General features: G+C 35.3%; 2 protein-coding genes across 4 annotated transcripts in view; one reads left to right on the forward strand and one right to left on the reverse strand.

The window, feature by feature from the left end:
• The window catches only part of LOC118182497 (uncharacterized), an 88,890-nt gene extending 63,937 nt beyond the window's left edge, over window positions 1-24,953 (reverse strand). Inside the window, exon 1 of the mRNA XM_085809872.1 lies at window positions 24,808-24,953. The gene's annotated coding sequence lies outside the window, so the exon portion shown is untranslated. The remainder of the gene's footprint in view (window positions 1-24,807) is intronic.
• The window catches only part of LOC118182496 (uridine phosphorylase 1-like), a 77,834-nt gene that overhangs the window by 6,855 nt on the left and 44,178 nt on the right, over window positions 1-26,801 (forward strand). Inside the window, exon 1 of one of the 3 annotated variants that reach the window (XM_035351851.2) lies at window positions 25,395-25,900. The exons of 1 other annotated variant lie outside the window; for it this stretch is intronic. In XM_035351851.2, coding sequence (XP_035207742.1) covers window positions 25,833-25,900 — 68 coding nt within the window. In that variant the 5' untranslated portion in view covers window positions 25,395-25,832. Of the gene's footprint in view, window positions 1-25,394; window positions 25,901-26,801 lie in introns of those variants that run through there. One more of the 3 variants, XM_035351847.2, reaches the window with a different exon arrangement.

Consider the following 26,801-nt stretch of genomic DNA (forward strand, 5'->3'; position numbering starts at 1 on the left):
TAAATAGTTTTGTGTTTAAAATTTGTGTTTTTAGGTCATCATGTGTCTCCTTCGCACCTGGTGGTCGAAATCTAAAATATTATATATTACAATTTTCTTTTGCCCGTGGTTCAGAACAGGCTCTGCGCAGGTCTAAATCAGGTAACTTGAATTACAACCATCTATATCTGAAAAGTCTGACGTCACCCTAATAAAAGTTCAGTTGCAGTAGGCAAGTAAACTTTACCACGCTCAAAGTCAATGCCGTCACGCACCACGGTGTGTCAAATGTGGTCAGGGGCATGAGTCTCGTGACTGCACCAAGCCCAAGGATGTGCCACCAAAGTGCTGTCATTGCGGACTTCCTCATACTGCCAGTTTTAAAGGTTGTTCGTTCTACCCCAAGCCTCGCTCATCCTTTGTGCAAAAAGGCATATCATATGCAGATAGAGTAGTCAACAATAGTAATGCTACTCCCCCACAGATGGCGCCACAAGCAACCTTCTCACAACTCAGTGAGCTTCAAGCAAAGCTCGACGAAGCTAATGCGGTAATTCAAAAGCTCACAACAGCCATCTCTATGTTTGCTGATGTAGCGAAGGCAATTCCTACCGCCTCTATGATAGAGGACACAGTCAGGCCAGCTTCCCCCAACCATGGATAATCCCACCTCCCGGCAAAGTTCTCCTGTTAAGATCCTGCTCTGGAACGCGCAGAACGTTACCTCCAAGATACCGGAACTTCATGAATTTATCCAGCAAAATGACGTAGACATCTGCTTAATTACAGAAACCCATGCTAACCCTTCGCACTCCTTAAGGATAGCCAATTATTTCAGCTACCGTAGTGACAGACTCCACCACCGTGGTGGCGGAGTGCTCATTTATGTTAAAAAGACATTTAATTCATATCTGAAAAGTGCAGAAAATTGTGATGGAATGGAAAGTGTTAAAGTGATGGTGAATCTACCCAACATTGGGGATGTCACTTTCTGTGCGGTGTATAACCGCCCTGGGAACAAGCTCAGTGCTGAAATTCTGGATAGACTTATTAACTCAGACTCCCCCACCTTTCTAGGTGGCGATTTAAACGCCAAGCATCTCGACTGGGGATGCAGCAACTCGAATTATAATGGACGCATAGTGCATGATTTTGTGTGTAATTACCCTGTCTTTCTGCATGTGCCGGATGAGCCTACCTATAGGCCAAATATACTCAACCATCGGCCTGACATTCTGGATATTTTTATTACGACGTTCAATATTCCTATGGCTATTACGGTAACATGTGACATGTCTTCTGATCATGTACCTGTGCTTGCTTACCTTGGAGTGGAAAATGCTAAGAACCTACCGCCAATTAAGCATACTGATTGGAATCTTTATCATAATACTTTGATGGCCACTGATTTTAATTGTGACTCGTTACAAAGCACTTCGGATATTGAACGTGCTATAACAGACTTTACTTCGTACCTGCATTCTGCTAAGTCCCTAGCTACGACTGAGGTTGACCGTGTCAGACATGAGCACAAGCTTCCTGCCAATATTCGCGAAATAATCTGCTTTCGAAATCATCTCCGAAAGGAATTTAATCTCACCTGGGATCCTGCTATCAAAACTCAAATTAACAGGCTTAATAGGAAAATCAAGCAAAAGATTCAGGACCATCGATCTAGCTTATGGCAGGATAAGATGGAAAAGATCAACAACGAACCTGGCGCCATCTGGCGTCATACAAGGACACTAAAACGCCCCTGCTTTGCCAGAAAACCGCTTAAATGCGATAACGGATTTGCTTACTCCGGACAAAGCGGAACTTTTAAGACAAAGCGGAACTTTTTGCGGAACACCTTTCTAAACAGTTCATTCCAAATTCCTTCCCCTCAGATCATAGTTCGGACATTCAAGTTCATCACCTTAACGATCAATGGCTGCACTCCCCTTCTACGGAACCTTCTATCAAACTAACCATGCCGCACGAAGTGCAGAACATTATTAAGGGACTTAAATTAAAGAAAGCTCCAGGAAAGGACAAGATCACGAACCAGATGCTGAAAAACATGCCTTTTAAGACCGTATGCAAATTAACAGGCATTCTCAATGCATGTTTGTATCAAAATTATTTCCCGCTTTTCTGGAAGCAAGCAAGCATCCTGATGATTCCTAAGCCAGGGAAAACACAGGATTACCCGGCAAACTTTAGACCCATCAGCCTGCTGTCCTCCATAAGCAAGATTCTGGAACGCATTATTTATCTCAGAATGCAAGAAAACTTGGACTTTCTCGTTGATCACCAGCACGGTTTCCGGAAAGGACTTTCGACCACAACGCAGTTAGTCAGGCTCACGGAGTTCATCGGCGCGGCTATGCACAACAGAATGAGTGTTGCTATCCTGATGCTAGACGTGGCAAAGGCTTTTGACCGCGTCTGGCATCCAGGGCTAATCTATAAGCTAATTCATCTCGGTTTCCCCAGAAATCTGATACTCATTATCAAGTCCTTCCTTGAAAATAGAACTTGCACCGTTGGAGTTGGAAATGCAACTTCATGTGTCAAAAATATTTACGCAGGTATTCCTCAAGGGTCAATTTTAGGCCCGCTTTTTTACATCATCTATACCAACGATTTCCCTTGCTTTTCCGAGGATACAAATGTTCTCGCAGCCAGCTACGCTGATGATACAGCGATAGCCACCAAGTCTCTAAACCCAGAGTATGCCTTGTCAAGAATTCAGGCGAAAATCCCTGCTATTGAGGGGTGGTGCAGTCGCTGGAAAACGTGCATTCAGCCAGAAAAGTCCAAGATTCTACTCATTCGAAATCGCAGACAGAGGAAACGGGTCAGAACTGAGGTTAAACTCTTTGGCAAAATCATCCCTACAGTTGATAAAGCTAATTACCTGGGAGTTACCCTTAACAAGAACTACAATTGGAAGGATCATATGCTTAGAGTAAGCGGAAAAGCACACGGGATCATTTTCAGGCTTTTTCCTCTCCTAAAGAATGAAAACCTCACCCTCAGACTGAAAAAGAGGATTTATGAAACTGTCATCCGACCCATTCTCACGTATGCTTCCCCAGCCTGGGCAAACTACAAAGCAAACGAAATTAGCAAACTCCAAGTGCTTCAAAATAAGGTGCTAAGAATCATCACAAAAGCTCCTTACTATGTTCGGAATAGGACTCTCCACTCCGACTTGAAAATAGATACTATTCAGGACTACCTCAGCAGAATAAACAACAACTTTTTTAATAATATTATCAATGTGAATCCCGCTAATTTCACGGACATTCTTATCTACGAAATCCTGGCTGAAGACAAAAACCTCCGCCCATTTGCCGCCCACCTCTTGAGTTCAGAATTCTAAGTTCCAGTTTTTCTGGTTTTCAAGCAGCATCAATCGGGGTCAGTTTCTGGGAGGGTGACCTCCCACGTGACTGGCTCCGACGAATGAACAGTTAGTATTCGGGCTATCCTACACAGGTCATCCGAAGTTTCTTTCTCCGGCCCCTGCTTGGCGGATTCCATCCAAGATATAGCAGTACAGGAGCAAAGTGCTTCTTTTTCTCTTTTTCTCTCTCCAGCACACTTCTACCTCCACGAGAGAAAATTTCTTTCAGGTTTCTACTCTGTCAGGCCCCACATGGGATCACATCAGGAACTGGCAAGAGCAGGACTTTAATTTCCTGCTGAAAGCCAGTATAACCCCAAAGTTCCAAAGGCAAGTAAACTTCAGAAAATATAAATACAGTGATCGCAGCCAACGCAGGCTTTATGAAAATTGCTTACTTCAATGCTAATGGCATAAAGCATCAACTCCATGAAATTGGAAACTTCCTTGATAAATTTCAAATTGATATCATGCTCATCAATGAGACTAAACTCCGAGTTAATTACAAGATCAAACTTCCAGGATATGCTATCGCCAGAAATGAAAGAAGGCACAATAGTGGTGGTGGTACCGCTATTTTAATCAGGAATCACATCAAGCATTCAGTTTTCCACCTCCCTGCTACTAGCTTTATTGAACATACAGCTGTTTTAGTGCATAGCACCACAAATGAGGCCTATCTCTTCATAGCAGTTTACAACCCTCCCAATAGACTTCTTCAGGTACAGGATCTCAATATTTTGTCGTTCACGAATTACCCCACGATCATTGCGGGTGATCTGAATGCGAAATTTCATACTTGGCACACTAGGAAGGATAACCCGAATGGAAGAATTCTAAATAATTTCTGCTTAGGAAGGATCGCATTAGAAAGCATTGACAATTATCCCATAACCCGAGAGATAAGAGACTTGTTAATTATCTTAACAGGGAAATCAAACGCGAAATTCAGGATTTCCGCTCTGAAAAATGGAATTCTTTGCTGAAAAACATTGACTTGCAGCCAGGGACGGTCTGGAGAATCGCACGCTCGCTTCGAACCACAAGGACCAATAGCATTACTCCAATTCATCACATGGGTAACATACACCCTTCTGAGACTGAAATTGCGAACTTAATGGCAGAAGAATTAAGTAAAGTTTTCCATCCCGACCCAGAAGAGGATACCGAGCATGAAAGAGAAATTCAATACTCCGTTACCTCGCTTAAATGCAGCACTCCATCTAACTACTTCGATCTCACCACCCCCAGAGAAGTTCGACAGATTATCAAAAATCTTAAAGTTCGCAAGGCCAGAGGTTTTGATGAAATCAGTAATGACGCCCTCAAGGCCCTCCCAAGAAAGCGTATTGTGCTTCTCGTGAAAATCTTTAATGCCTGCATACTACATAGATATTTTCCCCAGCAATGGAAGCACAGCATCATCATTACAATTCCGAAGCCGCGTAAAGACCCGAAATTAGTAACTAGTTACAGGCGGATTAGTCTACTTTCTGCTTTGGGAAAGGTTTTTGAAAGAGTTTTAAAAATCAGACTTACCAATCACTTTGAGAGACTTGACCTCATCGACAGTTCGCAATTTGAATTTCGAAGCGGTCATTCCACTACGCATCGAATTTTAAATCTGGTTGAATATATTGCAGGCAACTTTCAAAAAAAGAAGGCAGTCGCTGCGTGCTTCCTCGATTTCGAAAAGGCATTCGATCGAGTGTGGCACGCAGGACTTATCCATAAGCTCAGCAACTTCCGGCTCCCGGTCAGCTTTATTCAACTTATGATCTCATGTCTTTACCGTAGAACATTCCAAGTAAAGTGTGGAAATCCAATTTCCATGAAAAAGATAATTTACAGTGGTGTCCCGCAAGGAGCAGTCCTCGCTCCCTGTCTTTTCAATATATTTATAAATGACCTCCCAAATCCCTTGGATTCCAAGATTCTAAAATACGCCGACGACACGGTCGTACTTACGGATTCTGTCAGCCCGCCTCTTGCAATGGAAAAACTGCAATTCAAAGTAAATATCGTTACGAAATGGTGCGAGGATTGGAAAATCAATTTAAATTCTAGTCAATGCTGTGTTGTGCTTTACAGACGATACAGGCGGAATGTAATTGTTAATACGGATATCAAAATTAAAAACGATACAGTTCCGATGACTGACTCCTATAAGTATTTAGGAGTTATTATAGATAGCAAGCTTACCTTTAAATACCAAGCTACAGCCGTAGTGGAAAAAGCGAATGCTGCGTTCTCTGCCCTTTACAGCTTGATTGGCAGGAAGTCTAACTTATCGATAAAAATCAAAAGAACACTGTATCTGTCCTTAATCAGACCGATTATGTTATACGCAGTGCCAGCATGGGCGACAACCAACAAGACTGAGCGTGCTAAACTAGACATAATACAAAATAAAATACTTAGAGCGATTGTGAACTCACCGTGGTTTGTAAGGAACTCTCAAATTCAGGAGGATCTGAATATGAAGGCCATGCATGAACAAATTTTGATCACTTCACATAATTTCTTTGAAAGCCTTAGAACCTCTTCCTACGCTTCTATTAAAAGCCTGTGCGATTATGACCCTACTGTTGAATATGTGGTCAAAAGACCCCGCACCATACATCACAACCCGTCTTGGTAGTTGTATTTATGTAAATAGTTTTCAGCTTTTTTTTATGTTTTATAATTACGACTTTTGTTATTTTTGAATGCAACATTTGCCACCACGACCAGGAATGCCAGTCCCAAGCTCTGAAAGTTTTTTACGCCTCCGGGTGACAGATGTATCTAAAGTACATCTCTTTTATTTTACTACCGCGATTGCCCTTTGGCAACTCTGAACTTTTGGTAATAACTGTGTGTAGTTGAAACCAAGTGCGAGCGAAAGCAATTGGAATTGGCAAGTAAACTTGCCACAGAAGAATATGAGTCAACACCTAAAACTTTTTATTAATGAAACTATTAGATTGTTTAACCATGTTTATGACTTTGTAATCAAAGTACTATCATTTTAAGATGTTAAGTCGTCAGTTTAGTTTATCTACTATGACAAAGCTCGCCAGGGGTATCTGCCTAAGAGAAGGGATGCTTTCTAGGGAGAACTGGCTCGTGTGCATACATATGGGGAAATCTACGAAAGAAAACACCATGTACCCATTCCGTTCTGTTTGCCTAGGATTGGAACTTAAAACAAACTACCAATGTTTAGCGACATTACCGATCACGTTGGAGGAGAAAATCTCAACATTTTATGGGTGAATCACGCAGCGCTAGTCTTTAATTTTTCCTACAGATTTTTCTTATGTACATTCTCCTTTTAGTCCTGAAAGAAGAAGGCAAACTTTGAAATGCAGTACGAATTGTTGCACGGATAGAATATTCATTGCATGCAGTTTCCTCAGCTATATTCGTTGCAGGCAGATTTGAATAGCTCAGAGGACAAACATAACTTTTACACCGGATTCTCTTTTTACGCGGTTTTCTTTTACATGTTTCGAAATAGCGTGGTGCAAAAAAAAATGACAAATAATAGTACCTCAAACATTATTTTAACATTATATAAAAGTAATAGTATTTATTTTTGGAATTTTGTACACCTGCCACATGTATTTGCTATTTGGCATGCGCAGACAGCTTTGTGGGAGGGGTGAAAATCGTAGAAATTGTGCAGGTACAGTTTTTTTTTTTTTTAGATATTTGTGTGGATTCCATTGGACATAATGGACAGCTAGCTTATTTTCCTAATATTCCAATTTATAATTTAACTTTAACATAATCAAAATTACGAAACATAACAAAAAGCCAGTTTCATTGGAAGTTGAAATTTTTAGATAGTCTTCAAAACGAGCAAGGTTCAACATATGTGGCTGGGGAATTTAGTCTGAAGGAAGCCGCAGTGAGTAACATTAAGATAAGTGAACTTACTATAAGATAATCGGTGTTTTCTAGATTCCAACCCATTTGAAATAACACAGAACCTCTACAACCTCATGAAACTGTCATAAAAATTCTTGTTTCAGATTTTATTCAACTTGAATGTCATTGCGGCTTGAAAGCCGGTTACGTCGGGATAGAATTGACTCTTTATATGAAGTATGATTTTAGGGAGTTAAAAAATATCACTCGGCTTCAAACCGGGTGAATATGGAGGATGATTAAGAACTGTCTTCCGTTTTTTCTCTAGAAACTGTAGCATAACTCCAGCCGTCTGAGTGGGCGTATTGTCGTGAAGTAAGAAGAAAAGCATTCCCGACGAACTCGCTTAATCCTCTTGCACAACTTATCCATGATAGCCAGGATTGCATTATCCCAGCTATGAAGGAAGAAATCTACGGAAAGACAAAATCTACAGACAGAGAGAATTCTACAGACACACAGAATCTGTAGACAGATTTTCAGACAGATGGTGTAACTACTATTTTACGTAAGCACTTTGGTGACGCGTCCAGGACGTTGGTATGGTAAATCTGTACTCCGAAAATAAGGAAATTCAACTAAATGTCACCATTTTATCGGATCTTTCTATCCAGCTCGTCTATAAGGGCTGGATAATAATAGAAGAAAATTGTCTAGAGAAATCTAAATTAAGAGAACTTTTGACTATATTTTCAGTCAATGATTAGATAACAGAAACATCCCTGTGGCAATGTGGAATTGCTGTATGGAAAAGCTTAGAACAAAGAATATTTTAACTGAGTAAAGTCACATAACATTAAGTTTAAACAAGTTTTTGCAAAGATCTCATTCAGATCAGCTTGCAAAAACACTAAATTATGTCCATTAAACGTTGAACAGTGTTAGTTCAAAGTAAGGTAAAAATAAAGTGACACTCGAATCGAAGTCAATGCGGAAACTTGTATCTTTCTGTAAAGATGGGGAGAAAATAAGACACAGATAATCAGGTGAATAATAAGATCGAGATTATTTTAGTTGATTATGAGATAATACCTAAAATTCTGGCATTCGTCTCTGAAATGAGAAACAGCTAAGAATGTATAATCAATATTTAAGAAATATAATATTTGTTTCTCCTTTGAAGAAAAAAAGACTACTAATCGTCTTATAACCTTAAAGAAGTAGTTTTAATGTTTGTTTTCTTGATGAAAAGAAAAATTCCTCTGACAATGAAGATGGACGTAATATCACTTTCATAAAATCTGCCCTTTCGTTTGATGCAACCTCAATTGATTTTCGAAAGTTTTTATGAACAAGAATGTAAATTAACTACTGTTGCTTCAATTTTCCCTTGGATTTTGAATACAAAATTATTAAAATTTGGGAATTCCTTTCTGTATTTTCTAAGTTATAGCCCTCTACTAAATAAATAAAAGTTAAATAAAAAGTGTGTATAGGAATCATACAGTGTGTTTAGTAAAGTAAAAAGGACGCGATATGATCAGCTGAATAAGGTCGACTAAACGAAAATAGACTGGAACCACTGAATGTGGGAAACTCTTACTGAGGAGAGCATTCTGAAGAGAACTGCCAGTAAAATCTGTTGGGGGTTTACAAAGTAGTAGAAATCGACGAAAGTCTTTCTACGAAGCGCAAAAAACGAAGCAGATCAGATACTAATGATTTATTAAATAAAGGTACGTCACTTCCTTCATAATTCCGCAGAAACGAATGACGCAATTTTGGCGGGATGTCCAACAACTTTCACAGTTTGATCGTAGCCAACTATCAAGATCGACGGGATCATATGTAAATATTAAGATGAATCATGACAAAGAGGAGAGTCTGTTGTTAATTTTTAAACATGCCAGCATTTTTCTGCCAGGCCTAAGCTCGTATAAAATGAAAAGAGAAACTACGAGACAGATTTAAATTATTACCTTTCTTACACAAATGGCACATTCAGGCCTACATAACAAAAATATGTTTTTAAAAGCTATGTATGCGTGTTCCAATAGCTGAAATTTCGCCAAAGTAAACTAATAATAAATGTCACTACTCTAAATTTATGTGAAGGTAAGCAATAGGGTGGGTGTATGTACCTGCCTCGAAATTATAGCAACTACGATTACCCATATATCAAGAATTATTTTCAACGGCTGGAAAATATTCCTGCCTTTGATCTATGTGCAAAATGTTGCGTGCGAAGTATACAGGAACGTTTCAAGCAATCTTTTATTTCAGATATTTAATCAATCAAGAATTTTAAGTCATGATCTTTATAGTTCCATTCTTTTAACTACCATCAAATTCTTTCTAAATCTATTCATTTTATTGCTATAGATACCTGTTTGGTCACAAGTGGCTTGAATTATTATTTTTATTTTAGAAGAATTTAATTTATCATTGCGAAAAATATTTTTGGAATTTTTCAACTTCTAGGTGATTGGTTTATTCCTAGAATCACCAGTACTTGTTTTATTCAGTGGAGCTGTCACGTCACTAAAAATTCCACCTAATTATTTTTTGAACAAAATTATAATTCTTATCGCTCTATGAATGTTCTATTCATTATCGGGCCCACCAGCGGCCGAGCGCTAAAGTCTCTGAACACTGGTAGTTCGGTCCGAAGTTCGAATCCCGCGAACGGGCTGGCTGCATGGGTGTTTTCGTGGTTTTCTCCATGTGTAACGTGTATACGAGCCATTTTCCCTTAGAAAGTCCTCCACGAAGGCATCCACCCTTTAGGCAGATAGCCCTAGTGTGCTTTGCCATAATTAGATACACCATCTATTCATTATCGTATCATAAACTTGCTGTTGTTGCTGCCTATTTTATGCAATTTTGTGAAGCGTGGAGGCCTCTGAAATTTAAAGTGAATTCAGAACAAAATTTATTAATTAAAGTGAATTCAGAACAAAATTACTCTTTATTCACCCGATCATGTTAGACAGATACTTAGAATAAACCGTTAAGAGGAATATTTCAAATTAAAATTTCGGATTTCTATTAGCTAACTCTGTAAACGGAACTGAAATTATTAAATTTCACTTATGTTTACTCAGAAGATGATCGAGTAAACTGAACTTTAATAGCTTTCTCGGATTCAGTAATTTTACTGAACTTTGTAAAATAGTCTAAGGTTGGAGTTAAGATGGCAGAACGGATTAGCTCCATGGATATTAAATTAATAATAAATTTAATATCCATGGTCCCTTTATATTCATGGTTTTTCGTTTTCTTCGTTAAATAGCAGACATATGGAAAATGCAAGACTGTTTCAATTGGGATTTGGTTTCTCTTAAATCCTCAATCATTTCTGTAGCATCCCTCCCAAGGCAATTAGCTTTTGTGTCATTTGCCGTAGTTCATTACCAGCTTTAACAGAAAAACATCCCCTTTTTGTCGGACATTGAAGTATAATACATTGGATCTGAATTACTCTACCTCTTTTTACATTTACCTCTTTTAATGCTAATAATATGTGGCTATCAATTTTCAAGTATGATCACAATGTCTTGATTTTAATTCCGAATAATTTTTATGAAGCATAATCACTTCCCTTTATAGATGGCAATAAAAAGCTTGCCGAACATCTAAAATTTAAGTAACCAGATTTGTTGCCGTTTTTTTACTTTCCTTGTATTTTCTTGTCTCTGTTTAGTTCCTCCAGACGATGTAAATTAGCTTCAGAGATATCAAATGGTACGTGAAAATTTAAATACAGAAGTTCGCAGGTATTCTCACATGTGAACTTTGTATCAGGTCGTATTCCCTCTAAAGCAAGTATGTCAAAGTCAGTATTTCAAGTGGGCCAAATAATTATCAGTGTACAATAGTGGAAGACGCAAGGAAAACAAAAATCATTTTCATACTTAATGATATAAAGTGAATAAAAGCATAAAATCTTTAAAAAAATAGGAGAAACAATAAAGAAATCCTGGTAGATAAATACAGATTGTTTCTTTCTTTCTCGAACCTGGCATCTTTTTCCCATATCCAGCTTCCAAATATGTGGGGACATGTTGCTTACTGTAGCGATTTTCAGAAAACAAAATGTCTGTAAACTTGGATCCGCTGGGAACATGTTCCTTTCCATATATGAGGAAAGTTTTTCACACTGATGCATAACACCAATATGTATGATGCAAATTTATGGGTTTTTGGAAAATTTTAGTAAAATTAGCCTTTAGCGTAGGTAAGTTTTAATAAAATTTCCGTATACCCACTACATTGAATTTTTACTTAGAGCTGAGTTGCACTGAAATTTAGTTTATTTTGCAATGAGTTGCACTGAAATTTAGTTTATTCCGGCTGTAAATGGGTTGACACTTTCTCGAGGTAGTTTATCTTTTGTAAAGAGACCGTCTCATCAAGATTCCTTTTTGTGCCCGAGGTTTTATACGCGCCGCGATATTCACTGGAATTTCATTTTTATTAATATACTATAATTATACATATTTTTGTTATTTTCTTAGGATGAAGCCATAGTAAAATAAGTCAAGGGCTGCATGCGACCCACTGGCCGTGGGTTTAACATGCCTGCTCTAAGGCCTAAGAGCTTAGAAGAGTGAAGAGTCTGAAGGGTTAAAATTTGTAACATTTTATTTAATAATGTTAAAACGTGTAAATAAAAAGCAACATTTGTTAGAAAGACTTGACTACTTAATTTTCACCGGAAGTGGTTTTTAAATGGTAAAGTGCATAGATAGAAAGTGAGATTTGTTAGAAAGTTTTTGACCGTTTAGTTTTCACCAAAAGTAAAATGGCTTATAATTTAACTTAACTTTAATTCGGAATCTGAAAGCAGGAGTGACTGTTTGAGCTTTATGTATGTTTACGTAACCTAGTGAATTTTTTTTAAAAAAGAAAAAAAGCAATAAAATATTTTTATATGAATTTTAGCTTATTTTTTTACCAGTATCATTATATTAAGATAAAAGCAATAATAATTCGCCAGAAATCCGACAGGCTCTAGCTATCTGCAAGTATAAATATCTTTAAAGTAGTCTTTAATTTCATATTTCAACATTAATGTGAAAGATCATTAAATTAATTAAAGAAGAGGATATTCTTGTTTGCCAATGTTCGTTTAAGCAACTAAACGAAGTAAAATATATTTTTGGAAAAGAACTGAGAGATTTTTCTTTTCTTTTTATCCATCTATTTGTTTAACCGATGCAGTCAAGATTCGAATTTTTAGAGAGTTTTATTACTAAATCAGCTATTTAATTATCCTTCACTGAATTAATAATACTGATAATGTTTCAATAAGGACCATAATTAAAAAGCACTAGTAAAATAAAATTATGAATACCTATAATTTGAAATTATTCATACATTATACCGTATAGGACTTTCTAAAATAGCTGTGTTCAATATATTCTGAGTTTAGCATAATTTCATAATTACTGTCACATATGTTAGAATATAAGAAAACTCATTTATCATCTTTGGCACAATCCTACCTATACTGTTATTTAAAAATACTGCTGTAGTATGGGATGCATCATTCTTTGCCTAGTTATTCCGTTTTACATCTTTCCAAAGTTTTATGAGTATACAAAACAGAATGTTTTTAAATGTATACTATCGTACTGGACCATTTAAACACAGCAAACACATTAAGATTCTTTCCTTAAGGAAAGATGCCTTCACAGAGGACTTACAAAGAGTGGTGTATTTAATTATGACAAAGCAACACTAGGGCTATCTGCCTAAGAGGGGGATGCCTTCGTGGAGGACTTTCTAAGGGAAACTGGCTGGTATATACGTTACACATGGTGAAAACCACGAAAACACCCATGTAGCCAGCCCGTTCGCGGGATTCGAAACTCGGACCGAATTACCAGTGTTCAGCGACTTTACCGCTCGGCCGCTGGTGGGCCCTTAAAAAGAAAAACTAGCATATGCATGTATTTATGTTCCATATGGTTTAAACAATAGAAACCACCAGTTCACACCGTAAAAAATAAGATTCAACTTGATGCTTTGATTACATATTTTGATTTACAGCGGGTATTAATTCGCTATTACCAGAACTTATCACAGAATCACATGAGGAGCGTCACACATAAGGGCTCGTCAAATTGGTCAACCATAAAGGTGTGTACCTTAAGATAAAATACATTAAAAGTAAAAAAAAAAAATATATATTGAGTCGCATTGTCTCTGAAATCTCCCTGGCGGGTGAGGATGCGATGACAGAAGACTAGCATTGTCCTATCAGAGGTGTGGCAGCAGTTCTGTGACTGCTGCTGAGCTACTGATAGTTTTGAAGTCCAAAATTTGCAATAAAATTAATACGAAGTTTGCACATGTTGATCTTGTCCTTGCATGTTTGCGCTATCTAAGAGAAAAGCGGCAAATGGCCTATTATTCTTATCTTCTAAAAGTATTTCGTAAGCGAAAATACCTGCAAAGCCGGCGGACGTGTTCTGTGTAACCTTATCATAAACTTCAGCATTTATTCTGTGCAGAAAATCAGAAATCGGTTCCACTTTCAGGTCAGCATGGAGATTCAACTACCATTGGTTTACAGGTTTTCGCCACTCGGCGACTGGTAGAATGGGGCATTAGCGAAAATTGGGCTTTATGTCTTCGCACTTGATAATGTTTTCTTCATAATATTCTTTAGGGTAGAGTAAAAAAATAAAAGTTGCTTGCTTGAAACGCTCTATTCCTCAAAAATTGTGAGGTACGTACTTATTATCCCCTGCAACAGTGAAATTATCGCCAAGCAGAGTGATTTAGCACAAATTATGGATAAGTTTGTCGTAGCAACACATTCATAACATCTGCGCTTTCGTTTGATGTAACTCCGATTGATTGTCAATAAGCCGCCTTTTACTTCTTATAAAACAAGGAGGTAAATTAACTGTTACTGCTGTATTTTTCCCTTTCATTTTGAAAAAAAAAAAAGATTAAAATTTAGAACCTACCTTCTACACGGCAACAAGCAGGGGACTGTTTCTGAAACTTATGGGATCCTCCCATAAAAAAAAGCGTGTATTAATGAACATGATATGATCAGCAGAATATGGCCGACAAAACAGCTACCTACGGGAAATTTGTACTCATAGCATTCTAAACATAGCTTTCGGTAAAATGGGAGAGCCTAACGGAATAGTAGAAAACGACAAAGGCATTTTTACGAAGCACAGAAATAAACTGGTTCGAATACTGATTGTTTATTAAATAAAGAGGCATCAATTACTTCAGAATTTCGCCGGAACGACTGGTGTAACTTTGGCGAGATATCAGCCAACTTTCAATTTTCGATGGTAGCCAACTTTTATGGTCGACGGAATAATACGCAAGTACCAAGATGTGTATTGACTAATATATACCACGTGAATTTTATTCAAAACGTTTCTACTTCATCTTCATTCTCCTTACGAAACTGGAAACTTTTTACATTGAATGTCCATATTATAGCGAAATATTTCAGTATGTTATCCTTTACCGTACCACTGTAGGTGCGCAGCAGTCATTAAGTCAGCGATGTAATTATGTGAAATACTGTTTATCTTTCCCTTTTGAATTAATTCATTGTATGCTTTCCTGCAAAACGCAAATCAATTGAATCAGCGAAATATGCCTTTAACTAGAGATAAAATAAAATGCCTCATTAACTAACAGTCCAAGAAACTTAAGTTGTGATTTATTACTCAGTGAGATAATGTGTTAAACGATACGATTAGATTCAGCTAAAGAAGGATAATTCTAGACAGCACAAAGCAAAAAGAACAATGAAGTTTACGGAAGGGTTGCTATCATTCGAGAAAATTTAGAGTATGGCTTCATTTCGAGTTCTACATCTTGTAAAACTAATTAACTTGATAAGGCGAGAGCATGAGAAAAAACAAAATTTTCTAAAATCGTACAGCAGCAGAAAGGAAACAGCCAAGTTCAAAGCTAAAGCTTTCAGAGAAAAAGAGAAAATATTTAACATTATTGCATGCAAATGCACTGATTACGAACTCAATAGAACTGTTTGGACAGCTTGATCATGCTCACTTTCAAATCTAAGTCTGAATTTAGGCTACGAAGTAAAGACAAGACACAGTGGCCCAAAGTTAGGATGGTTGGGATGGGCACCGGTGGAACTCTCTATGCAACCACCTCCTCATAGTCAGTTGGGTGGTTCATTGAACAAGCAAAGAACTGCCTTTTTATAAACTTCAATATCAGTTAATAAAAACAAAGTTAGAGTTATTGAAAATTTATTTATTGGTTCCGGGAATATAAATATCTGGGATGAAAAATTCAAGTGTGATATATTAGTCAACAAACAACTTTTTAGCGGTAGTACATTTTCATCTGATTACTTTTAAAAATTTCGTTGGTTTTTGACCAATATACTCGTAATATGTTTCCAATTATAATGGAAACTCGACGCTATATTATTAAAAGAAAAGTTATTTGCTTCATTTACACAGAATTATATCTTCGTGATTCATTAATTCATTCATTTGAAATAACTCCAGAGAGAAACTCTCAAAAAAACATTGAAAAATTCTCACTCCACTTTTAAATAACTCGCAGAGTGAAAATTTATGTATCTCCACGATCAATATAAATGTTACCGTAAAAGACCGAAATTGGAGAATGTCAACTTTCACCGGAGAATGTCAACATTCACCGGAGAATGTCAACATTCACCGGAGAATGTCAACATTCACGAAATACGTCGGTGAAAGATCGAATATTTCATTACATTCTTGCACATTTTGACCCTCACCGGTGTATGTCGACAATCACAGATATGCTCTGGTGTAGGTCGAAAAGAGAGGAGTATATGTACACGCTGTCATTGCAAAAGGAAGTGTTCCACAAATAAATGCAGTTGTAAAAGGAGGGGCCTCTTGTGGAATTCAAAGTGTCATAATAGTTTAAGTTGTTGCAATAAATAAGGTTTGAATCGCATAATTTAGTAAGTTTTTAACTTCTATTATTTTCCTTTCGCATTTTGAATGTACTGTGTGTTTTAAATTCTTATGTTCTTAAGTTCTTATTTTAAGTCTCAAGAGCGTTTTTTCGCGACTGAATTAAGGAAAAGAAAATATAAAATGTTCAACATTCACCTGGTACATGGTGAATGTCGACATTTACCGATTAAGTCAGAAATAAGAGTATTTGGAAAATATTTCGGACGACTATGTGACTCCAAGCGACTATGTGAATGTTGACATTCACCGGTGAAAGTCGACATTCTCTAGATTTCGGTGTTTCACCGTAACATATACAAATACAAAAAAGATAACACTGCTGCTAAATTATCTACCCTTACACCCCCTCACATCTTTCTCTTTACATTATTATAATGCTTCATTTGCTGAAATCATAAATGAATGCTGGAATGCAAGTAGGAATTTTCAAGCGTAAAATAATTATTTTAGATTCATTTAACCGAACAAATAAAACTAAGATGGCAAGTTTATCTAATAACTAAGGAGTGGGAATATTCGCAAATGTTGAAATTAAAGTTTTAATAGATGTATTTAATTTATGATTACTTGTAGACAGAATCGTTTCTTTTTCTGTTGTTCTATCAGATAATTTTGTGACTACTTCAGAAAATGTTTACAAGAATAAAAATGTAATTGTACAACATTTGAATTAAATTATTTGAAAGAAAAGAAAAACATAAAAACATTTCTTAGTAATATTCTAATTCTCGTATTAATTGTGTTGTAAAGAACATTCTTGGAGAAAAAACTTCCGATTACAAAACTCTTTAAATGTATTAGAAACTACGAGCTCCATATGTAATGTGAATTCGATTTTCCTTCGAGAACCCTCCATGAAGACATCCTTCCCTTGTGCATATAGGCTTACTGTGCTTTTTCATAATCAAGCAATCCATTCCAGTCAGCCAGGTAGTCAGTAATAGAATCTTATTTCTTATTATCTATAAGTTTACAAATAGGAAAAATTCCCTGAAAACAGAAGCCTGACTATTGGGTAGATTAATTGATTAATCAGTTAAGAAGACAAAGCAGTTGAGTGCTATATTCCTAAGGGAAGAAAAGTCTTCGTGGAGGAAATTTTACAGTAAACTGGCTCGTACTCGTGTTTTCAATGGATGAAAATAAGAAAATTTCTCTTGCAGCTTGCCCATTTTCCAGGATTTTAACCCATGTTAAAAAAACCAGCGTTCGGCTACTAATTGTCCTTGCGGCTACTGATGGAACACCGACGATTAGGAGATGAAGACTCTATTTCGCTTCTATGTATTAGATTCGGTCAGTTTAATTATGGAAAGCCGGAGTAATTTCTAAGGCAAATTGTCTCGCATCTATATTATAGTACATAGAGAAAACCACGAAAATGCACATACAGCCAAGCTGTTCGCCGGGGTCTGAACTCAAGTAAACAACCATATTCAGCGAGGTAGCTGGTAGCCGTCATCATCTCCTTAAAGGAAGTATTCAAGCATTCTTTTCTCAGCGATAAATCTTCGGCATGAAACTTTCACAAGTTTTGTTGGACGTAAGGACAAGCAGTGGCAAAAAACGATTCCATAGCGGTTAATCAGTGCTCCAGTCACCAACAGAGGTAAAAACAACTATTATGTTTTTTTGTTTCATAACAATGATGGAACAGTTTTGCTGCTAACTTTGGTCAGAAAAGTCATGGAATACGAATTTTGGCAATTTATAGAAATCTACTAATTGTTTTACGTTAAATGGTCGTATTATAAATATTTACTTCTGCAGTTTCCCTGAAAGTTTAATCATTCACATTAATGTATACCTCAGTTTTGGACACAGCTGATAGATCTCGATCCATCTGCTTAGAGCTTTTCAATTCAGTAAGAGCATCTCAATAAGAGCTCTCAGTGAGAGCTTTCGTCTCAGTAAGAGCATGTGCTGTGCCGTATAAAATCGTCAAAAAAGCAGCCCTACTTAACTTTTAAAGAGCGTCCTTTATTTTTAAGCCAAGTATTCTACAATAATATCAAATGGATACATTCCGTAGGTATCGACTTCCTACTGCCTACATCTGATGATTTTTAGTTTGTACACAACAATATAATTTAATGCTCACAGAATTATATCTCTTTTCTTTCGAATGCTGAAATATGTTAAGATCGCTTTTTCAACTGCTGTCTGTGTTTAACAGTCAAATAAAGTATGCTGTAATTTCCAAGAAATTCTCTGTTCAATCTAATAACAAATTTCAAAAGTAAACTTTTCTTTAGAAACATCTAGCAGTTGTCCATTTTTCTGCGCAATGTCGACCAGTAGGTACCAGCGAATTTTTCAACGTCTTGCATGTACAAAGCGATTCATGTCTGCCGCAACAGCTTCATCAGTTCGCCGCAGAGACGGAAAAGTGGTTAGTCACTCTGACTGGGTACCGGAAATTTCGGGTTCGAATCCTGGAGAAGACATGGATGTAAATTGTCTGTCCCTTCATAGGAGGCAATACTTACTTATTTATTACCAGCTGAGTTGCTGTACCGCCTGCTATATAACTATTAGCATTTGTACTCAAGTGGTGGAGCATTCTATTATCGTTAAGCCTAGCCAAAAATCTCAGGAGACAATCCTGGTCCACCTATTAAGTGCCTCCATAATAAAGTGACCACAGCTTTTAGCCTTTTGGCCAAAGTTTTATGAGTCTTAGTAGTGGTAAAAGACTTATGCCCGCCATTGGGCAGAAAATAAGTTACGTCAGTTCAAGTATTTTGATTGAAGAAAATCAGCAATCATAACATTTTTTCTGGCATTTCTATTAGCATCCGTTTTAATCGCATTTAAATCGTTTACTCGATGGTTTCTCTAACGATTTAGTAACTGGACGAAGCAGATAAAATTGATCCTGCTAAAAAAATTTTGAAAGATTGCAAAGGAAAAAGATCAGCAAAGAGATACCTGAAGTGCTGTTCTAATCATTAGTCTTTGTAGAATAATAGTCAAGTCAGATCTTTCGAGGTATTATTAAGAATTTATTCTAGAAATGCTGTTTGATGAACACACTAAACTTAGCGAACAGCGTATGGGTGTTGGAAATGTCCCTCCTAAAAAAAAAGAGCTTCCTGCACAAGACCCAAGATTCGACACTGCTCCCGAGATCCAGCTGTTAAAGAAGGGCGTACAACTTATTGTCATTTAATCTATATGCACGCCTAGCTATCATTGTGATAAAGGAGAAAACAGGGCTTCACACTACTACCTTCTTCTAAATGCTTCTCTGCTCATCAGCAGCCGAGCGGTAAAGTCGTTGAACACTGGTGGTTCGACCTGGAATCGAATACGGACGAAAGGGCTGGCTGCATGGTTGGTTTTCCCCATGTTTAAACGTAGATACGAATCCCTCCCCACAGGCAGACAGCCCTCGAGTTGCTTTGCCCAATCAATTAACCTAACCTAATCATCCAAATGCTTCTTACATCACTCCTTAGCCATCACGTATTCTGTGAATCCTTTAAGGATTCTTGGAGGTAGATTGTTAGCTTATATGAGAAGCCAAAGATGTAAGTATATGCTAAACATTACAGGTGAAATTTCGTGAACCATCACTCCTACCACATTGGTGACTAAACCGTGAAACTGCTATATTTCGTTGCTCATATATCAGTTGGGATATCCTAACTTTCACCTCTAATATAATACAGAATGTATCATATTGATCATAAATTGCTGATCAATATGAGTCTTTCCGACTGGTATGCGCATTGTGTACAGAAGTCTGTACCCGGCCTTTATTTTCGCAACCGTTGGTCAGATTTATGTTTGCAAGTATAAAAATGTTTTAAATGATGCAAATATTCTTGTTTTGACATTTTTAAATTTAATGAAATCATTTTTATATAAATGTCGAAATCTAACACTTTACTCCCACCTCTGTTCCCTATACTTATATTTTAAGAAAAATTGTACTCATTATAAAAAATAAAATACAGAAAGTGTGCTTCCCTTAAGACAAAAATTGATGTTAAAATCGGGGTTCATATTCACGAGCCGTACATAAATTGAAAAGCGATGCCCAATTGAAGATCGTTTGCCTTTTTACATAACTAAAAATAAAATTCCAGTTTAGGAAAAGGTTTGTCATGTTAAGAAGACGGGTAACAAGCATTTCTATGCAACTTTTTGAGAGAAATATTCATCAATATAATTTTTTTCAAAATGAAGCTCTCATACACGGAAACTTAATAGAATTCGTGTTTTAGAAAACACTGGCAGGCTTCATTATTGTTACGTAGTCATGTTATTATCTGAATTGATCAAAAATGAAAAAATATGTGTACTTTAACGAATTTTTTTTGTACGATTACCGAATTGGGATTCTAAAATAAAGCTTAACAACTTACTTTTAGACTTTGAAAATTTATAAATTCGAGTTTCTATTATTATGTAACCTAACGTGAAAACGTTCACATTATTTAACATATTTCAATGTACTCATCGAGAGAAATTTCATTTCATATGTCTTTAATTATAATATTGACAATAAAATTTTCTAGAAACTTATAGTTTCTAGAAAATTTCTAGATTGGTTTATAAAGTGATAATGACGAATTTAACATGTAGGGGAAATCTGAAAACTGCACTTCTTAAATATTTTTTATCTTTTTCACTCTACCCTTTAATTTATTGTACGTTAATCTTGCACCTTTTCTCACTTTTCACCTAACTTCTCCCTCGGCCGACCTTCGACAGACCACTTATTGTTACAACTGCTACAAAATTCATTTGACATTTCATTGAGCACTAAATAGATCCAAGAATCACTTAAATTTTCAATATATCTAGTGTGTACGAGCCAGTATCCCTTAGAAAGTCCTCCACGAAATTATCCCTTCTCTTAGGCAGATAGTCCTCGAGTGCTTTGCCTTAATCAAATAAAACAAACCAAACCTACAAACCAAAATCATTTACAAAAAGGTGAGTTATATTCTGAGATGAATAAAATATTTATATTAAAATACAATCGTCTGGAATGTGTTTCTCAAAACAAATGATATTCGCACATAGATTTATTTCCCACGGGACATAGACAACACGATTGAAACCAGAATGAAAACGTATTTTTGACAAAAAGGTATGTATTCCCAGTAGAAGGTATAAGGAGTTTCTGAACTTTTCGCCAAACGGGCAATTAACGCAACTGGTGGAATCCTGAGCGTGATTACGGATGGAGCTTGCGCGTCGTGAAGCCTCAGCGTCATCCAAGTTCTTGAACTCTTAAAATAACTCCCACATTTACCTTTTCCATAACTCCCAGAACGACAAGCTGAACTCATCAGTGCAGGATCCTCCTATCCTCGGAACAAAGACATCAAACAAATCGTCCGCTCTAGTTTCCGGCTTTAGAAGAAGCCTGAAGAAAATATAAACAATAATTTAATGTCTTTAACTCAATAAGTTGATATTATTTTGCTTTTAATTTTCCTTCGAAGCTCAGTACTTTACTGCACAGAGTGTTACAAATAAATAATGCTTAGATTTAAAATAGAATAGGCGGCTATATTTCCAAAGTATTTTCCTTTGGTTGTCTATCGGCATATAAGAAATACAAAAGTGTATAATCAGCAGTTTTAAAGAGAAGTGAAGGCTTTTAAAATAATTTGTGTAAAATCAGCGCTTTTAAAAAGAGACTCGAAGCAATCTAAAATATTTTCGTTACTTATACAAAATAGCTATTTTTAATGTAAACATAATGTGTTAGTTCTAATGCAAAAAAAAAGTTGTGCATTTGGGTACAGTTTTTCATTAATTTATAAATTTTAAACACAGACTGAACATTTACAGACGTTTACAGCCTTTGCGGTTATTTTGAACTGCAGTAATATTCAACTTCTATTTCGATGTTCATATGAAGCTCTAATATCACGAGCGATTTCATTCCTTTTTTATTTTTGGAATTCATATTTATTTGATTTCAAAATCAAATATGAAAAATGCTGTTCAACTTACAAAATTTTTGCAAGGATTTCAAAACCTCATCATAAGCGATCTGCAAGTAAAATTAACATTTTAAATAATATTATTACTTTTATCATCGATTTTCCTTGGATGTATGTCATAAAAAATTTGGTTTCACTGAGTCTGAATAAGACGAATTTAAATAACTGGCAAAATTTTCTCTTGTATAAAAAAGTTTAATAAATTAAAATTGTAGTAGGAAAACACCTCGCAGAAAAGAACGGCTGAGACGTGTTTGTAATCACAGTACGTAAAAAGTCTAAAAAAAACGTTAATTTTAAACATCATGTCACTACAAAAAAATGAGAAAAAACCTTTATATAACAATAGTTCTTAAATATGATAGTATTTTATATATTAGTAAATACACAAATAATACCTCTTATTAATAATTAATAATTTAAGTTTAGATGTACCTTTAAAGGAAATTAATGCAAAAAAAATTCAGTTTTTCTTTTTATTCGGTAAAGAACCTTTTAATCAAAAATAATGAAAACAGCTTTGCGGGCGTTAATGACATTTTAAGCCATCCTAATACGGGAGGAAGGAGAAATAAAGATTGAGTACCACTGACTGAATCGAATATTGCAAAGTTATACGAGAAGGTTATTAGCGTAAGGGAACGGATACTATAGTGAAAGATTTTCCAAGGTAAGCTAACTCATATTAACTAAAAATCAAATTCTTACACGTATTTAACATTTGTCATTAAAATCCCGGATTTTATTTAAATCAGGCAGTCTGTTAGTCGATTTAACAATAGATGAATTTATTGTTTAGAAGTTGGGAATGAATGGTATTTGATAAAAGGAAAGTTTTCATAACACTCTCTTAATCCTTTTCATTCATAAGCAGTAAATGACGATTATTTATTGCCGTTTAGTCAGTTGAGCTGTAAGTGTATACATTTTCGAACCACAACGAGCTTAACAGTAGACAAGCTCTTTAAACACTCGTACTTCCACTCGGATTCAAATCCTGGCTAATGGATTCTCTGAAGGGGACTTTTAGTTTTCCCATTGCGTAACATAAATAGAAATCAGGTTCCTTTAAAACGTCTTCCACGAAGATATCCTTGATGCATAGAGGAATCATATGCTTTGCTTTTCTCAAACAAGTAAAACTCTAAAATGTGAAATTCCATGAAACTAGAATGACTTAGTCCTTTGAGTTTAAGATGACATTCTTTAAATACCTTATTGTACAGAATATCCATATTGAATATTCATCCCAAACTTGTTACAACTTAAATTTACGGATAACATGAAAACTGTTCAAATAAAAGAAAAACAAACAACACACATCTATAAGTAAGTCTTCAATAGCCAATTCAGTTTTAATTTTATAATATATGTTATCTAAAGCAGTACAAGTATGACAGAAACACGGCAGTAGAAATTCGATGTTCTTTTTGTAAAGTAATTAAGCTTGTCGAATCAGGAAGGTTTCTTACTTTCCAGGTTAATAATAAATAACCCTTCACAACTACTGCATCATCGCAAATGCTAAACTACACATATACAACTTTTTGTTCGAATAAAATCTGCAGAAGAGCTAATGCAAAAGAAATAACACACCTTAAAAAGGCACCCCTGGAATAAAAAGCAGAAGTCAACTTATTGATACCATGGCTTTTTGTCCGCTTTCAGCTGTCAATCAACTACGAACTACCGCATTTCGATTTTATTTACCAACCTTTGAAACCAAGAAGTTCCAAAGTATAACTTAATAAGAAATTATTCCTGGATAGAGAGATATTTAAAAACTAGGACTGCAATTAGAAAAAACTGCTAATTCGTACGTTTAGCAAAATATTAAGCTTTCATTATCATTAAACTCAAAATATATTCGTATTATGATATGATACATACAGTGCTGACCGACATGTGGCTGAATGATGATGGTAAAGATGAAGTAGCTTACTGATAAGATGAAGTAGATTTTTTTCTCAGGATTATACCAAAGCGAGTGAATAAGACGGCTGCACGGAACAATCGTAGTTTTTCCCTGTATGACATAAGCATGGGCAAACTTCTGGCGGAAAATTTTCCAAAGTAATTCTCCTATTATTCCAAGTTGTCCTTTGCTATAATCAATGAATCTAATCCTTACAATGGTTATTTATAAAATTGTTGATAGGTCATTTGTAATTTAAGAAACGATAGTGTTTTCAAGAAAAGGTAAATACGCTACCTTTTTGATAAAAGGTACTTTTCCGTTTCGCCGGCGCAAATCTCGCCAAGACTTTATTGGCGACAATACACAGTATACACATAAAAAATGTTAACATATGTTAGTTCTAAGAAATTTTTATTTTGAAGGCATAAACATTTTAATATCGTTTAAAATTTTGTAAAAAGACAATAAATAAAAGACAATAAATTTGTAAAGACATTAATTTAAGAATATACTACGCTTTCATGGTACTACATCCTGATTTTCCGTTTCATATCACGTGACCCCAAGTGATTTCATCTCACGTAAACTACGATATAAAAATCTAATTTTCTCAGTAATTATCTACATTAATTTCAAGTTAAATCTTAATTCAGATTACAAATTTAAATGCAAGAATTATTTAAATTCGTACGAATAGCTTACTCGGAAATTATGTGAAACCGCAGTGCTTTACTTCGCTAGTGCATTCTCATTAGAATTGATGAATTTAACCCTTGACTTTGCCTTTTCGCCTTCGGGTGAGCGGTGTGATTGCTTCCTAATTGACTTAATTACTCCGAATGGTCTTAAGGCATAAAATTGAACTATCTGGTTAAACTTATATGTAATTGTATGCCAGTATTGAAAGAAACAATCAATCTGATAAGAAATGGCTGCGACGTGTTTTGAAAATGAAGCGTAAAAGGTTACTAGCGAGGAATTCAATTTGGCATCGGTTGTACCATTTTTGGCGACTTTATTCCTTGCGCCGGCAAAATGGAAAAGTACCAAATAGGGAATTAGTTAAATATATAAAAAGAAAGCAAATACAGAGTTTTAATTAAAGTAATTAGTGCTCAATGAAGGAAGTGAAAAATTAAATTCTCAACGAGAAAGGAATTTTTTTTTTCATATTTTATTTAGTTCTTTATCATAGTGTATCTATTTTTAGCTACACCATTTTCTCTATTTGATTTAACACTCACGTCGTTGTTTTCATACTAAACAAAGTTTAAATAAAGAGAGGTAAACATAAAATAAATGCTTTTTAAAAGTTTTTTTTCTGTATCTAAAACAGCTGCATCAGTTTTATTGCTATAGACGACAACGTGATAACTTGCCATCTAAACATCAGTATGTTTGGAAAAGCAATCATTTTGCGATAACTTATCAGAGATCATAAAAGGTTTCACGCTTGTCTTTTTGAAAGTTAAGCAGCTTAGAGCAGGAAGTGTTTACATCTCGTCGTTTGCTGACCGGTTTTTCAGCAAAACAAGAAAATATTTCTGTCAAGGATTACACAGTTTTTAAATATTATCACTGAAAATCGAACATTCGAAGAAAATATTTTCCTGCAAAGTGTTCATTTTACCAGCTTTATGCATTAGAGTCTTACTTATCAACGTGGCGCGCGTTTTTTAGACAATCTAAATTTAATTAAGAATTTTTCGAGAAAAAACTGTCATCCGATGAGTTCCATGATGACTTTGAAGACTTGTGAACAGAACTGTAGATTACAAGATTCTGCAGTTTGCAGGTAAATGTGTTGCTGTTGTGTTTGATAATTTAAAATTTTCGAGATAGATTTTGCATTCTTAATTTCGTTTTAACTACGATAGTTAATTTAAAATTTTTGAAACAGATATCACATTCTGAAGTGTGTTTTAATTATTATTATTATTATTTTTGTTTAATTATTATTTTTTATTTTACTGGTTTTCGTACCGTTTAGTTTGTTCAAAATCTGTTAATCATTTATTGCATAATCGTATTACGTTGTGTTTAAGTAATTTATAGTTTTAAATAGATATTTAATTAAATCAAGCCCTTCAAAGAAATGAGAATTTTTATTTATTTCAAAGCATTAGGAGATTTTAGCTTTCTCTAACGCTTTAATTTGAAATAATGTTTGTTGTAATAAATTAAAATTCAATTTAAAAAACCAAAGCTGTGTTATATGAGGTGCCATGCACATGTTAAAATATTTTTCATTTAATAGTTTATTGTAGTTATTGTAAATTTTAATAGCCATAAATATAAATTTCTTAATAATGTGTATTGGGTTTTTCATGTATGTTCCATGTACGTACTTTGCTGAAACCAATACCAAAGCAGGTAATTCTGTGCATTATTAATATTAAAAAAAATCTCTTGCTGCGGTACGAAATTAATGTAAAACATGCTCCTAAATAAAATGTGATTAGACATGTGTTAAAAATAACATATTTAAAATTGATTTCTCTTTACACAATCCAAATCTTCCTTTAGAGTTAATTTTTCTGAGGGTACACACATTACGAAAGAATTTTTAATTTTTTTTTGTTTTTTTTTTTGTTTTTTTTTTTTGTTGTTGTTGTTTTTGTTTTTAAATTTAGGCAAAATGCAAGTATTTAATTTATACAAGAAGATCTGTCTGACTAAATATAAGCGAAATTAAG

This window comes from Stegodyphus dumicola, chromosome X2 (assembly GCF_044657685.1).
Source record: "Stegodyphus dumicola isolate Sdum_Otavi_A_Nest chromosome X2, ASM4465768v1".
Lineage (NCBI taxonomy): Eukaryota > Metazoa > Arthropoda > Arachnida > Araneae > Eresidae > Stegodyphus > Stegodyphus dumicola.